Below are 15,329 nucleotides of genomic sequence, written 5' to 3' on the forward strand. Positions count from 1 at the left end.
GGGCGGGAAGAAGGGAGATAACTACTGCCACCATCGTCTCCCCTGAAATTAAATCCATCGCGCGCAGCCTCGCAAGAGGAGGAGAAGTGACAGGGATGCGGAAAGGACATGGGGGGGAGGTTGGAAAAAAAAAAAAAAAAAAAAAAAAAAAAAAAAAAACTGTTGTATCAAAGAACAATGCTTACTGGGGACAACTGTCCGGCGGGTAGGATTTTGCGGAGGAAGCGGCCGGGAGGCTCCTGCGGGCCAGGGCTCCCCTCCCAAAACGCAGCCGGCGTCTGTGCAAATCAAAGCCCTTTCCAACGCCCGAGGCAGCTACGCGTATCGGGATCGACGCAAAGCGGATTGTCGTGACGGTCCGGCGCGGAGGTGCGCGGGCTCGACCAGTCCCGCGGGCGCTGCTGGAGCAGGGGATTTGGGGTTTAACCCCCCCCCTTTCCGTCTCCCCCCAAAACCGTCTCGCCGATGGGCAGTCCTACGCACTAGCCCTTGGACAGGAAGGTGGGGAAGTCGACGGTGACGGTCACCGGCCGTTTTAGATTCCTCCAATTGCGCTTAAAGGCCAGTTTGCGCGTGCGCGCAGGCGTTTTGCTTGCATTTTTTCTTTTAATATATATAGGAACAGCAAAATATATTCTTTATAAAATCATTGCCCTTGCTTGCCCAAACTGGATTTGCTAGTGCTAGCTGCTCCGCTGGCTGGCAAAGTCAGTAAGCAAAGCCCTCCGCGTAGGGAAGGCCGCCGCAGTGATCCATCTCCAGGAGGTACGCCGGGCTGTCCTCGAAGTGCGTCAGCGGCAGGGTGTCGTCTTCGGTGACGTGGCAGTCGGGCTCCGCTTTCAGGAACGGGCGCTGATTGTCGGGGTAAGCCATGGAAAAGAGGGCGTCGGGGTCGCAGACGAACTTATACACGTACCGCTCGCCGGCCACCTGAAAGCACAGAGGCATAAAGGTGGTGAACGTGGTGGTGGAGATGGTGGTGGAGGTGCCTCCTCTGCAAGAGGCAGCAAGTGGGACTGAATTGTCTTGGTCCCCCCCTCCAAAAAAGGATATTTTAATGAGTGCTCGGGCTCTGCTGAACTAGCCTGGGTAGGGGAGAAGGGGGGTGTTCGTGCAGCCCAAGCGCCAAGTCTGTGGTGGGACTTGGTTTGCCATCCAACATCACCTCCCTGACCCCATAAACAGTGCTCTTTCCAAGTGTGTTTAAAATAAATAAATAAAGAAAGAAAGAAAGAAAGAAAGATATTAAGAAAGAACCAAAGAACTGGACCTAAGCTACACCCAAATGAGTGTAACGCAGCTCTCCTATCCCTCTCACCCTAGTACTGTGGGGGAACCGGAAAAGCCCTGGGATGACCTACACTTGGGTTAGGTCCTCCCCTGCCCTGTCTCACGCGCTGGGGTGACCGGGGGTGACTGTCACCCTGCTGCGAGGTGCCCCTGCCCCCGGCTTTGCAGCGGGGCAGGAAGCAGAATCACCTTCTGCATGATGCCCTTCTCGTAGTAGTAGCGTAGAGACCGGCTGAGCTTATCGTAGTTCATGGCGGGCCGGTTCTTCTGGATCCCCCAGCGGCGCGCTACCTGGAGAGAGAAAGGAAATGGCCGGGAAAGCTCAAGCTGTCATCTGGACATTGACCTTCTATAAATAAAATCAAGAACTGTGGAATATCTGATAGATCAGAAACACGTGATAGTGGCTTGTTTCTAGTGGTTGGACCAACCCACACTTCTTTGGGGGGGGGGGAAGGGAAGGGAGGAGGTGAAAAAACCCAGCAGATATCCACGTGCTCCCCACACATCCACACCAATGCAGTGCCATTACCTACCCAGGGAGAGACCCATGAGGTTTCGGTGAGCTAACTGCAATAAAATCCAGCCCCAGGCACTGGAAAGACCCAAAGCTGGATGCCCGGCCTCAAAAGCAGGACACCTGGTCTGGGGGATCTCCTACAGCAGCTGAATTTTGCACGCTGCCTTTTTCACCTCACGTAGCAAAGAAACTGGACACAAGACACCCGCTCAGGACAGGAATGATTCTTCTGCTCCTCAACTACGTAACGGAGAGATAAGCTGGCGCAAACAGGGAGAGACAAACGTGAATTTAGGGTTGTCCTGTGGTTTCCTGCACCAGGACCCTACAGTGCGGGTACAACACAGCCAAGAGCACATTCTCCTTCTGGAGCCGGGTCCTGATGGGCACGGCAGACGCTGCTCTTCCCCAGTGCAAAGCAAGCGTGCTGAAAGGCCAGAGCCTGGCGGATTCATCTCAAGCAAAGGAGACGAGCACCAGCAAAGCCCCACTGAGCTAAGGCATGTGCTGGTACCACTGGTTGCAAAAGCATCAGTGCGAATCACTCCTTCCTCTCCCTAAATAAGGTGACCACAGCCTGGGGTCCAGCTCCCCACGGGTGTGCTTGCTGCACGGCAGACGCCCCCACAGCCCCTTGAAAAGCTGGCCTGCTCCAAAAGGCAATAAAAACATGATTGTTGCTAAAGCAGTTCCAGATTCGAGTGCAGCCTGCCACAATGCAGACAGTGCTAAACTGGAGACCTAATCAAAAGACATTTGATTAGGGGGCCCTGCCAAAAAAGCAGTTTCAAAACCACAATTTCCATGCACAGTGTAACAGATATTATGGGCAATTACCCACAATGTGTAGCTCAGCGCTACAGCTGGTTTCAATTACTTCCCAAACAGCTCCTTCCTCTGTGTCACCCTGAAAAAACGCTGCACAGCTCCACACACCGCTTCCAGGGAGGGACCTATGAAGCTCAGTGCAACACCAGCTCAAAGCCACCAGCGAAACCACTGGTGGCGGGGGTGGGAGCCAATTGCAAAAAACACACGTAAGAGTGGTTTTGGGTGAGGGAGATGTGACCAAAGAGCTCCTCTTGGGCGGATCTTTACAAAAGGTCCAGCAGCAAAGGTGGAGGCAATTCAACAAGCTGCTTTCAAGGAGCTTGGTGGTGGGTGGGGTCACCATGAAGCTGCGGCTGCCCTCAGCTATAAGCAGAGAGAAACTCGTGCAGGACACAGGGTGGACAGATTGGGTCTCCTGGGAATTGCCCCCTTTCAGAGGTAAGACACATTCCCAAGCCTGGAAGCCAGTGCCACTGGGAGAAACCCTGAAAAACAACCTTACATGGGATGGAGCATGGCTGTGGCTGATGGGGGACGCAAGCCATGCCAACACCGCCAAATTTTTGGTGGCTGGACCTGGACCTGAAGCTGCCCAGGTGTGCTGGGAGCAGAAGTTTTTCCCTGCAAAGCTGCTGAGACAGGGAAAGAGACACTGGCAGCGAAGAAAAACCAAAAGGTGCATTTCAACAGCTGTTTGGGTGCAGATGGATTGCTGGCTTTTCCCACTCACCCCCAAACAGCTCAAAAGCCACTGAGAGAACAGGACACATGCCTCACATCAAATGCGAGTGTAGTCTTTCCTGCAGAAGCAATACTGGTCACAGAAATCTTTGTTAGGCAACTGGGTTCTGGGATTTATTCTTTCCCATCTGAAAGCCACTCTGCCCCTCACAACTGGATTTCAGCCTCTTCTAGCTTGCTGGGGAAGATGTGGAGAGCCGGCTTGATGCCTAGCTCCTGCTGGCTATCCTCTCACGGCCAAGACCCCTCCAGACACCAACCCCAGCTCCAGGCTTTGCCCTGGCTCCAGTACCCAGGGCAGTAGGGCAGAGCCAACCATCCCTGGTCCACCACTCCTGAAGTCCACCACCACCCCAGGCTGGTACCACCCATACCTCTTCAGGCTCGATCAGCTTGAACTCCATGCCCCGGCCCGTCCAGGCAATGAAGTGGGCATTGGCAGGGTCATCCAGCAGCGTGACGAGGAACTGCCAGAGCTGCAGTGAGCCACGGCGCTGGTATGGAGGGCCCTCGCGGTACATGGTGGGCTCCTGCTTCACTTTGCCTGCTTCCGGAGAGACACGGGTGCTTCAGCCACGCTGCTGGCATCGGGAGCCCCCTTCCCCATAGGGCCATCTTGTCGGCCTCGGCTCTACAGCTGGGTGCAGAGCCCAGCCCCAAACCTCCCTCCATTGGCTTGCCCCATGCCTCACCCCACCTCCCATCTTAGCTTCTCACCCTCCAGTCTCTCCGGTACCACGCACGTGTCATCAAAATACAATCGTGTGTCCTTCTCATACGAAAATCCTAGGAGGAGAAGACCATCAGTCAGCACGGGGACCCACCATCGTCCCAGCCAGACCCATCACCAAGCTGCAAACAAGCATGGCCGAATCCAGCAGGGAAAGCAACTGGTCCCAGTCTGCCAAGAGGAAGGGCAAAGGCTGGACTGGAGGAAGACCTGCCGCAAGCTGGGGGAGATGCTGGGCGCACTCACCATCGTGGCTGCTGGGGAAGATGCCCCCTCCTCTCATGTACGAGGACTGGCAGTTAGGCACTTCTGCAAGGCAGACGAAGGAGGGCCTGTTAAGCCTCGCGGCACGGTCCGATCTGACCGGGGTTGCCTGGTGGGTCTCACCTGGGCGCTCAGCTGCCCCTCCCAGGTGAGAAACCCATCAGCTCTTCTCCTTACACCCTCATCCCTTTGCTCAAGACACCATAACTCTTCTCCTCCGAGCAACACGTCCCTCCCTGTGCCAGCCTGGGCCACCACAGCCTTGCCGTGGGTGCAGACCCCAAGCTGCCCATGTCTCAGAGAGCAAAGGCTGCTCCAGCCACCTTGGACGGCGGGGCCCAAGTCGGCTCAGCTTTCCACCGAGCAGAGCGCATTATTTGGGCCACGCGGGGGGCCCAGCAACACTGGGGGTGGGGAGCAGGGTGGGATGGGGGATGTGTGGGGGGGAAGGATGCGCGCAAAACTTGTGCCCGTCTCCTCCTCCCCCACCCCTCTCCAGCGCCATCTGCTCCGCCGCGCCGCTAGCAGCCCTGCTCCAGCCCGAGGTCACGGTGGTATTTTTAGGCCCTAAGGCGATTAGGGGATTTTTCCGTGATGCCAGCGGGCTTCGGCGCAAAGGGCCGGAGAGCAGGGCCGAGGAGGGGGAAGGGGGATCCGGCCCACATGCCACGGCATCTGGCGAACGCCTTCTTCATCCCTCCATCCCCGCCGTGGGAAGAAAAAGGAGAAAGAGGAGGAAGAAACACAAGGGCTGCTCGGCGTCGGGGCGTGATACCGACCTGAGTCGATGCAGTAATCCCTGGGCTCCTGCTTAATGCCCACGGGGGCCCGGAAAGAGGGCCCGGGGGGGCCGGGCAGGCCGGCAACCCCCTGCTCGTAGAGCGGGTCGTGGTACTCCTGCTTGAATCCCTGAGCGGGCTGGGGGGCGGCGGCGGGCAGGCCGGGCTCCGAGAGCTGCCGCTGGTAGACGGGGCGGCTGTCGCCGGCGAGGCCGGGCTGCGGCGGGAAGGGGTGGCAGGGCTCGGACATCTGCCTCTGAAACCTGGCGGGGAAAGGTAGGAGAAGGGAGGAAAACCCCATGGAGAGGGCGCCCGCTTGCCACCGGGTGCTGTCACCCCCGGGAGACCCAGCGGCTCGTCCCCACAACCCCTTGAAAGGCCATCTCCGCCGACCGCCGTCGCCATTTGGCTTTGTAACCGGATCGCTCCCAGCTGACGGCCGGGGATTACTCCGTTTCCGCTCCGTGGCCTGCTGCCCTTCCCGAGTGAAACTCTAGCACCACGCCGGCATGGCCGTTCCCCGCCGGCCGGCCCTCGGCATAGCTCGCAGGTCACCCGGAGCCGGGTGCCCCGGCCTGCTCGGCCGTGGGATGCTCATCTCTGCAGGCCTCCACTGAGGCTCATCCCCGTGGTTTCTGCTGGGGTGGACGAGGAGCTTCAGCCTTGACCCAAAGGCTGGGAGCAAAAAATAACTCCAATCCGTGCCGTTTACGGCGCATCCCTGATATCCGGATCTCCAGCTGCCCCGTGTCGTGGCCGCAGCACCCAAATCCCTGCATGCTTGCACACAAGCCTGGTGGAACTTGTCTCCAGAGGTCATTGCCCACAGCTTGGCACCCCAGGGAGCAGCTATGGACCTGTCCCTCAACCTGATGGCTGAAGGTCGCCTCTGGGAGCTCGTGAGCGCTCCACAGGCCGGAAGAGCAAGCCTGCAGCCACTTCCTGGCCCGGCAGAGCTCATTCTGGAGAGCACTAAACCTGAGGCAGATGGGAAAGAGCACGGGCAGGAGCCTCGTGCCGCAGCAGGGTTTCGCACATGCGGTGGCCCTTGCTGCCATCATCTTGTGTGAGGCGCCTTGCCGAAGGGTCTGCGCGGGCCCTCGCTGGCAGCTGAGAAAGGCCAGGGTGAGCAGGAGCCCCAAACCCCATTATAGCAGGGAGTCATCTCATGAGGAAGAGCCAAGGGATCCCAGCAGGAAGTGGCAAGTCTTACGACAAATCCGGATATAATAATAAAAAAAAAATTACAAGCCCTGCAGTTTTCCTGCATCTCAGCTTCTAGCAGAAGCAAGAAACAATGTTGCCTGCCAGGAAAAGCAGAAGTGAGGGACAGGCGGCATCACGTGGCAGAGGCGAAGCCCTGACTGCACAAGCACGTTCACACTTGGCTTCTAGGGCAACGCACAAAAGAGCCTTCCAAGGAACCAAGTCAGCTCGGGGAAAAGCACCGAAATGCTGAGTTCGGAAAGGATCCTACGTCTGCAGAAAGCGAGCGGAAGCTGCTGTCAGAAGAAACAGCGGAGGACCCCACGCATGAGACCAGATCAAAAAAGGTCAAGGGCTACTCAAGACCGAGTCCTGGCTTTCGCGCTTCAGCTGTGGAGGTGAAAGGAATCGCCCAGTCCATGGTCCCTGCAAAGGGACACATCCTTGCCCATGCTTTAACAGGGCAACTAGCAGTTATCCCCTTCAGGCCCTGCAGCACTGGCTTCTGCAAGCTCCCAGATGGCAGCATCTGGCACGTGGTCTGCAACCAAGCAAAGGGCAAGGAGGGCAGATGTCCTGGCTACCTTCTATCCCCTCCCCGCAATCTGAGGTTGTCGATCCATCCCGAGAGAGGAAAAGTTCTTGGAAACACCAGCAAAGACCCATGCACTTGGCTGGGCAGCAGAAATGAAACCGCTGAATAAGGATGACCTCTGGCAAGAGAGCGAAGTGCCCAAGAGAGAGTCCTGGCAGGACATTTGTGAAGAGAGGCCAAAGTCTCAAAAGTGACACTTTACTTAGAATTCTGCGTAAAGCGAAAGGGGACCTACTGCGTTTCAGGCAACAAGTGGCACCCACCAGACCCACCTCACGCAGCATGGCTGCAATGGCCCAAGCACGGCGTGTTCCTCACCTGTGCTCTGCGGGGTATTGGTTTTCAGACATCATCTTTGGCATGTGCATGGGCGGGTGAGGTGGCCGGGGCACGGCGAAGGTTTGCTGCCTCTGTTCCTGAAGAGGGTGAGGGGCTGGGGGAGCCCCCTGGAGTCGGGTGGCCGGGGTGGCATGGGCAGCAGCCTGAACGGCCGGGGCTGGCGGTGGGAGCGACGATCCCTGGTGGGCAGGAGACACTGGCGTGGCGGGCGGTGTTAATGGCTTGAACCCGGCGGGGGGCTTCCTGTCGTAGGCACTGCGGAGAGGAGAGGCGACAGGAGCGTCATGCGCAGGGACAGCGGCGCTGCCAGGGCTTTGCCTAGGACTGGTTGGTAGGAAACAACGCTAACGCAGTGGGACGGCTGCCAGCCCCAGGGGACCCTCATACTGCAGGGACTGACAACTGAGACAAGTTCCTGTGACGGGACCCAATGTCGCAGACAGTCGGAGCATCCCTCACCCTCCCGGTGCCCAAGCCTCATGGGCTTCCCACCCAAGATAGTCTGGTCTGGCCACCCGGGGCTCCCCACCCTTTAAGGGTGGAGGGCAGCCACATGGTACCTCTGGTCCCAGCAGCACACAGCATCCTCAAACGTCTCCAGATGTCTATATGGCATGGTAGGCTCTCATCCCAAAAGAAAGGCAAAGCCAAACCCAGCCACTGAGTACTTTCGGGGTTGGCAACACCTATGCAATGCTTCCCACCACAGAGCCAAGGGTTCCCTTGAGATGTCCAAAACCAGTAGTACCCCAGGGCCCCATCTGCAACCTACCAGCAATTGTAGAGGCACTTGTCTCCATAGTTAGCGCAAAGAGCCTGCTCGTGGCTACAGGACGACAGCTCGGAGGAAGGGCTGTGCAGTTCCCGCTTGATCTTTGCCGGAGGTGGGGCGTGCAGGACCACTGCAATGAGAAAGAGGAGGATGCCAGTCACCTGTGCGCTGTCGACTTCCAGCCTTGACTCCATTGCCACAGGACCCGAGCTGGCACAGGAGAAGAGTACAGGCGATGCTACCGCTGGGTAGCATCTACTTGGGGTGCTCTCAGCACCCAATTCTGAGCAAAATTGACCCTGGGGACTAGGATAGCCACCTGGTTGGTTCTGGGCACCATTGACATCAGCCAGACACCCACACACACCCCCCAGAAGGGCAAAGCAAGAGCAGTCTCTGCGTGAAAGAGCCGGTGCCAGCCTTGCTCAGTAGTGGTAGACAGAAGGATCATTCACATCCCTAAGGTCAGGCTCTGCTCAAGGCCATCAGGCCACCAAGGCAGGGCAGGAGTGTGCTCCAGGAGACCTGTCTTTTTGGCCTGAAGCTGTTGGTGGACTACCAGCAGGCACAGCAGAATGCTCACCATCCCCTTGACCTGGGGCAATTCTCCTGTGGCAAAGAAGGTGGCCAAATACACCTGCGGCAGGGAGAACAGCCACACAGTTCCTTGCAGGGGGTTATGCCACAAGCATCACAGCCCACTTTACCTTGCCTATTGCACCAAAGGACATTTGCCCCCAGGGGACCAAGCTACGGTGGCAGTCAGGGATGCAAGAGCTGGTACAACCAGCAAGCAGGGCCCTGCACATTTCCCAAGGACGCCGTCCTCAGTACAGTCTCCGCTTGGCATGGACCATCTGCTCTGCTCCCCTGGGCACAACTGCGACAGGATGAGGAGATGAAGTTCACTTTGTAGCCCAGGGAAGAAGTGAAATCCTGTGGTTGCAGAAAAACTCGCAGAGGGACACCAAACAACTGTAGAAGAGCAGATATCTGGACTTCCTCAGTCACTTCAGCCATAGGCACCAGTTCTACACTGCAAGGTTTCAGAAAAAGACCTTCTGGGTTTACTGACTAGACCCCTCTGCACATTTAAGCCTCCTCTGAGCTAGCTTTGCTTGTGAATGAATTTTGGTTGCTCCACTGAGCAAGCAACAAAACACTGAACCCTTGACAGCATCCAGGAAGCTCACATCCCGCAGCAGGAGGGTTTAAGATTCCAGCTCTGTTCCCAGGTCAGCAACACAGAAAAAAAGAAAAAAGAAGAAATCCTTTCTGCATGCTGGGGCCAGCAGCTGCTGACCCTCCTTCAGCTGCAATCCAGCCTTAAGGAAGGGGGTGAGTAACAAAAGATGCCCACATGCAGTTGGGCTCCTGGACCTTAAAGGCTCACAAGGGGGATGCAGCAACCCATTTGCCCTTGATGGAGCACATCTGAAATAGCTGGCCAGAACCATGCTGAGAATTGGTGAGTGGTCCCAGAGGATCCACTTTTCTCCTGGAACTGGCCTGGACGAGGTGAATGGTATCCTATCAGGCACAAGCTCAACCACCTGATCAAGGAGAGTCAGTCCTGGGACCTCCAGCAGATGGTGGGCAATGGAGAGCCGCAATTGGAAGGGTTCAACTGGCAAACATCCCATCAAACCCAAATCCTTCCTAGCCTCACGGAGCCTGCTCACTATATATAATTTTAAACCAACTAACGTGTGCTTAACCTAATCAACTTCTAAAAACAGACACTCTAGGAAAGGGAAAGCACGTCAGAGATCTTCACCTAAGCAGCGTCTGAACAAGGGAGCCAAGACTAATCGGAAACGGAGCATTAGCTCCATGCAAAGTCTAAACACAGCCCAGTTAAACCAGGATAGGAATGAATTGCTCCAGGACAACTGTTCACAGCTTGCCAGGTAATTAACTGCTCCCCTAATTTGTCAAAATCTTTAAAGAGCTGCTGATTCCCTCCTTACTTCCTCCCCCCCCACCACCACCAAACAGCCCAGCGCAGCTGGTGCCGAGGACATAAAAATCCTAGAGGAGTATTTGAAACATGAAGCCCAGGTTGTCTCTTCCTCAGTGCAGAGGCATGAGCGGTCCCTCGCGAGCACGGTCCCTCGCAGTCCTTTCAAGCAGAATTTATTCCCCTCCCACCCCCTCCAGCCCAAACAACCGAGTTTCTGCTGCCTTCAGCACTTCTAGCGTTAATCCCGGCCCGCGCAGAGGCTGCTAGGGCCCAGGCGCCCAGCAGGAAAGCGAAGGGGAACTTGCTTTGGAAAGGCTCCAGCTGCCTATCACACGGGCATGTTCCTCTCTAACAGTCTCCGTGTTGTTCGAGCTGGGTTGTTTTTCCGCCAGCTGCACAATGGGGTCTGGGTTATTCATTGAAAAAAATCTCCGCGCGGGCGCCGCCCTCCATTCACAAACAATTTGGAGCGCTCCATTCATTCAGCAGGGGGAATTAAAAAAAAATACGTATATTATTAGTTCCCCCCCCCCCCACCAAGAGCTTAACACTGCCATTCAAGAAAAGGGAAACGATACTTAAAAGACCGTAACAGGGACCAGCTGTCTGTGCAGAGAAGCCCGGACTTTGCGCGACGTTTGGATTCCTTACGTAAACATCGCGGGGCCAGCCCGCGCTACTCTTTCAAGACTTGGCCTTTCCGCCAAGTTCATTCAAAAAAAAAAAAAAAAAAAGAAATAAAAAGAAAAGAAAAAACCCGAGGTGATTGTGCAAGGCTGTTTGCGGTGAGGGCCGGAACGCCCTTTGGCGAGAGGAGGAGTGAAAAGAAAAGAAAAAAAAAATAACTGTGGGCGGCTGATTGGGAAGAGCATCTCCTGCTCTCCCAACCAGCCCCAGTTCCTTGGCCTCGGGACCCCTCCCTGCCGTCTCCCAGCCGTGCTTGCCCGCACCAGTTCGTTTGCAGGCGTCCCAGTGGAAAGAGCTCTCCATACTGGGAGAGCGGAGGCACTGGGCGTGAGACTGGTCCCCCAGGGACCGGCGAGAGCACGCGACGGGCCAGGCGAACGGGCGCAGCGCCACTGCGGCCGTCCCTCCGCTAACAGCTCTCCCCGGGCCATCTTGCTGCTTTTTTTGGGGGGGGGGAGGGTGGAGGGGGGGGTTGGTTGGCAAGCGGCCAGGCGAGGGGAGCTGGGAACACGCCAAGGCTGCTTGCCGGGTGCTGACTGCGAAAGGTACGCCGGGCCCCGGCGCCGAACGCCTCAAAGGCGCTTTGTGCGCGCGGGCGCTTTCAACCCTTCCGTTCCTCCGCTCTTCGCTGTAATTAAAAGCTACAAAATAGGCAGAGGGAGCAGCTTGACTACGCACGAGGTCGCCGACACGTCTCGACCCAGTGCCGCGGGGCCGAGCCACGTGGAGGCCAGAGGCGGCCCCTTTCTGGGCTACTTTTGCCCTCGAGCCCCTAAGTTTGGCTGGGAATCATCGAAGAGTCACGAGGGCAAACCCGAAGCCAAGGGAGCCTGGTGTCTCCCGCAGGGTGGGAGAGCAAGGCCAGGCATGCCGGTGTTCGCACCCTGAACTGTGCCTATCGCTCCTGCCGCCCCCTTGCAACAGCTCCCAGGTTGTTCCCGCTCTTGCCGTCGTTCGCAATTGCTCCCCCGTCCGCAGTTCGAGCGCCGACCCGGACGGCACGTGCCGAGCCTCGAGCGGCGCTGGCTTTGCCGCCGGCGCCCTCAGGCCGAGCCAAGGGGAAGGCAACCGAGGCACCGTTTGCAGCGTGGCCACCAGCTGGGGACCTTGGCAGCTGCTCAAGCTGTCACCTGGGAGTTGACCTCTCCGCCTGTTCCTCCATCCCCCCTTCACAAGGCACCGGCATTACAGGACGCACCCAAGGTCACACCGGGAGACAGAGCCAGAAATAGAAGCCCGGGCTCCTGCTTTCCTTTGTTTAAAGGATCCTTCCTCGGAAATGAGCCTTTTAGTTTTTTGCTTTTAATTCTGATGCTGAAGATAACCTGCTCCCTACCCCGCTCATCGGCTTCGCTGTAAAACTGCCTGTGCAGGGGGACAAAATTCCCTGGGAAACAAATTCACTGGCGCCCCCAGTGCTACAGTACCAGAGATCTGGGCTGCTCCTAGGCGCCCTGCATCTGAGGGGTGAGAGGAAAACACCTCTCGAGTCTGAGAGCAACGCTGCAAAGCCCGGCCAGTAGGAAGCATCTTCCAAGGAACGCGCGTGCTCCCAAACTTGAGAGCGGCAAGCGGGCGGCAGGATGCGCGCCAAGGACTTGCAGCAAGGCGAGAACGGGGCCTCGGCGGCTGCAAGAGGTGCTTGCAAACACGGCCCGTAAGCGGGGAAACTGCGCTTCAAGTCAGGGCCCAAATCCTGCAAGCAACTCCGTGCAGGCAACAGGGCACCCAAGCGCCCCTGGCCCATTCGGTCCCCTGCTCAAGGGCCACATTTGCTTTATCCTCCCCTGCAGGAAAAGTTAAAGCAGCTTATTACAGTGGAAAGTCAGCGGAGAGAGCTCCTTTTAAGTGACAAAGTCATTTCAACACCAGGAATCTGGGGTCTGCAGAGGCAGAGCAGGTTAAAAGTACATTTAAAGTCTCACCCCATAATTTTCTTCCCCCCCTGCATAGCCCAGAAAAAAATATATATATATCTCTTCTCCCCAAGCTCTTCAGGTTACAAGGAAACAAGAGACTGCCAAAAGGCACTGGAAACAGCTTCAGCTAGAAGAGCTACCCTCCCACGCATGCTGCAGTTTATACCGCTCCAAGCAAGAGCTGACGGGCTGTACCAGGATGTCAACAGCAAGTTGCGCTTCTGACTTCGGGCTTGCCTTTTATCTCAGGGGAGAAAGGGGAATTTAAAGAAAAAAAATAATAAATAAAACAAAAAAAGCATCTGAAACTTGGGTTGTCTGGAACAGTTTAATGGCAAGCTTCCCACTCACTCAGAAGCAATCAAAGAGCAATAACGAACATGCATTTACGGTAGTTTAAGATGCTCTGCTGCATGCTGTGACAAAGCTGGAACGAAAAAATCTGTTCTACTGCAGGCTAAATTTGATTCCCTTCGAGTCCTGGCGCTGTCCGCCTTCGCGGCAAAACCCAGCCACCGACACCGAGCTACTACTCCAGTTTGCCAGGTAACGCTTCAAAACAGCCCGGGCGGCCCCCACCTCGCGGCCGAGCCCCTTGCGCCAGAACGGTCGGGCGCCGGAGACGCGTGCAGGGCCGCTCGCCCCGCGCCAGCCCACTGCCCTAACAGGTTCAGGCGATGGACGGGACGGCAGCTAAGAAACAACTCTCTCTCTCTCCGTTATGCAATGCAAGAGGGACTGCGTTTTCACTGGCCTCCTTTTAAATACGCTTGCTTGCCAGTGATTAACGCTGCTTAAAGCGGCTCAAGTTTCACCGCTCAGGTCCGCTCTTGCCAAAAGCGCTAGGCCAGGGCTGTAAAAAGCTCTGGAAACTGCCGAGATTGTGGCTAACCAACAAGCCCTTTCGCATCCACTTTAAAAGGAAAGGAGCGCTTATAAACGAATCGACATTACTCCGACCAGGCAGTGAGTCCCAGAGGAGCCCAGACATCAGCTAAGGCTATTTCCATGGGGACACCGCAAGCTGCATCCTGAAGAGCCCAAAAGGGCACAGACAGACCCGTGCGTTTCTGCCCCCAAAGCCTGCGAGGCTCTGTCCCAACTCCGCTTTGCCCAAGGAAACGGCTCCAATCCGAGCCTGGCGTTTCACACGTGCGCCCGCGAACCCACACGTTTCCATCACAAAGAACAACAACCACCACTGCCACCCCCTTCCTCCTCCGGCCCCAATTACTTACAGTTGTCGGACTGGAAATCTGGGACAAACTGTTCATCGTCGGGGACCTGAGCTAAAAAAAAAAATAAATAAAAAAATAAAATAGAGGTTCTGTAGCATGCTCAGTCCTCCGAACATGCTCTGGGAGGGATTTAGCGCGCCAAAAAGGGGAGATGGAGACTTGCCTTCGGCTAGCCAGGCCTCCTGCAGCTGGCTGAGATCCTGGAAGAGCTCTGGAAGACAGCAAAAGCCTTAGAGACTCGGCAGGGAAGCCGCCACGGCAGCAGGCGTGAGGCCACGCTGATGGGCGCCGGGCATGGGGGGAAGGGAAAAGGGAAGGGAAGGAGCTACCTTCCGAGTCGTGAGCCAGGTCGGTCTCCAAAAACTTCCTTTTGCGGTCGCCCCCGAGCCGCCCTCGGCCCTCCTCGGCGCAGGGCTTCTGCAAGGAGAGGGTGAGAGCGAGTGCAGGGTGGGTGCCAGGGATGGGGGAGGATGGGTGGGCGCACTTACCCCGGGGCCCATGAAGGGCACCTGCTGGTCGTAGAAGCCGTCCATGGTGCGGGGAGGCGGGCGCTGCCCTCGGCGCGCTCAGCATCGACGCCGGCCCGTGCAGGGGCTCCCGCAGGTGCAGGGCTGCGGGTGCAAGGTGGAAGGGGGAAGAAGGATCAGGCCCTGGCGGCCCCCGGGGCTGGCGCGCTGCCGGGGACCCGGCCTCGCTGCGCACCTCCCCGGGGAGCCGGCCCGCTCCTGCCGCGCCGGGTCGCAGCCCCCCACTCGTGATGTCACCTAATTTCTATAGAAACGGCCGTGACATCACGCGCCGCGGCAGCGGGGGAGGGGGGGGGAGAGAAGGAGGAGGGGGGGGGAGGGAGGCTCGGCCGGCGCCGCGCACGCCTCGCCCGCCCGCCCACCGCCCCCTCCCGGTGCTCGGCGCTGCGGGGCCGCGCCGCAGCCGCGGCCGTTCCCACGCCGCCCCGCGCGCCCCATTCATAAACTCCGCCCCTCCCTTCTCCTCCCTAACCCCCCCCCCTTCGCGCGCGCGCGCGCGCGCCCCCCGCCATTCAGAGCGCGCGGCCCGCGCCATTCATAAACACCGCCGCCGCCGCCGCCCCGGGCCGCGCCGCGCCGCCCGGCCCCGCGTACCCGGCCGTGGTGCCGCGGGCTCACCCGGAGCGGGCTGGGCCAGGCCGGGGCCGGGGCCGGGGCCAGGGACGGCGCCTCTCTGCGCTCCGCTCCGCGCCCGGGCACCGCGCTGCCGCTCTGCGCCGGCCCGCAGCCCCCGAGCGGCCTCCGGCGAGCGCCCCGCCCAGCGCCGCTTGTTTACCCTCCGCACCGTCCAATGGCGCGCCGCCGCTCGGGCGCTCCCGCCGTCTCATTGGTCGCGGCGCTGCCCCGAGCCCGCCCGCGGGGCACCATTGGGGCCGGCTGGGTGGGAGGGGAGCCGCGGCAGCCAATGGGTGCCACGTGATTTGCATGG

The 15,329-nt window shown here is 58.1% G+C and overlaps 1 protein-coding gene across 4 annotated transcripts; it reads right to left on the reverse strand.

The window, feature by feature from the left end:
* Window positions 1-586: 586 nt before the first annotated feature.
* On the reverse strand, window positions 587-15,095 carry ETV5 (ETS variant transcription factor 5). Of its 4 annotated transcripts, none has more exons than XM_062582451.1 (13): window positions 15,020-15,095; window positions 14,363-14,485; window positions 14,204-14,291; window positions 14,038-14,085; window positions 13,875-13,925; window positions 8,068-8,197; window positions 7,275-7,550; window positions 5,156-5,418; window positions 4,359-4,421; window positions 4,100-4,168; window positions 3,757-3,929; window positions 1,480-1,581; window positions 587-930 (listed from the first exon to the last, which is right to left on the reverse strand). In XM_062582451.1, exons 2-13 carry the CDS (start codon window positions 14,405-14,407, stop codon window positions 709-711), a joined length of 1,530 nt encoding a protein of 509 aa, XP_062438435.1. In that variant the 5' UTR covers window positions 14,408-14,485; window positions 15,020-15,095; the 3' UTR covers window positions 587-708. The 4 variants fall into 4 exon arrangements, with proteins under 4 accessions (XP_062438435.1, XP_062438437.1, XP_062438434.1 ...); XM_062582453.1 differs by having other exon boundaries at window positions 3,757-3,926; window positions 14,996-15,035; XM_062582450.1 differs by having other exon boundaries at window positions 14,996-15,035.
* Window positions 15,096-15,329: the final 234 nt, after the last annotated feature.

This window comes from Rhea pennata, chromosome 9, assembly GCF_028389875.1.
Source record: "Rhea pennata isolate bPtePen1 chromosome 9, bPtePen1.pri, whole genome shotgun sequence".
NCBI classification, from domain to species: Eukaryota; Metazoa; Chordata; class Aves; order Rheiformes; family Rheidae; genus Rhea; species Rhea pennata.

Coding starts and splice junctions, on each gene's coding strand:
- ETV5 (XM_062582451.1), bottom strand. CDS start 14,407: ATGGACGGCTTCTACGACCAGCAGGTGCCCTTCATGGGCCCCGGG. Junction 13,926..14,037: donor GGAGGCCTGGCTAGCCGAAG/GCAAGTCTCCAT, acceptor TTTTTTTTTTAG/CTCAGGTCCCCGACGATGAA. Junction 3,930..4,099: donor GGTACCGGAGAGACTGGAGG/GTGAGAAGCTAA, acceptor TCTCTCCGGAAG/CAGGCAAAGTGAAGCAGGAG.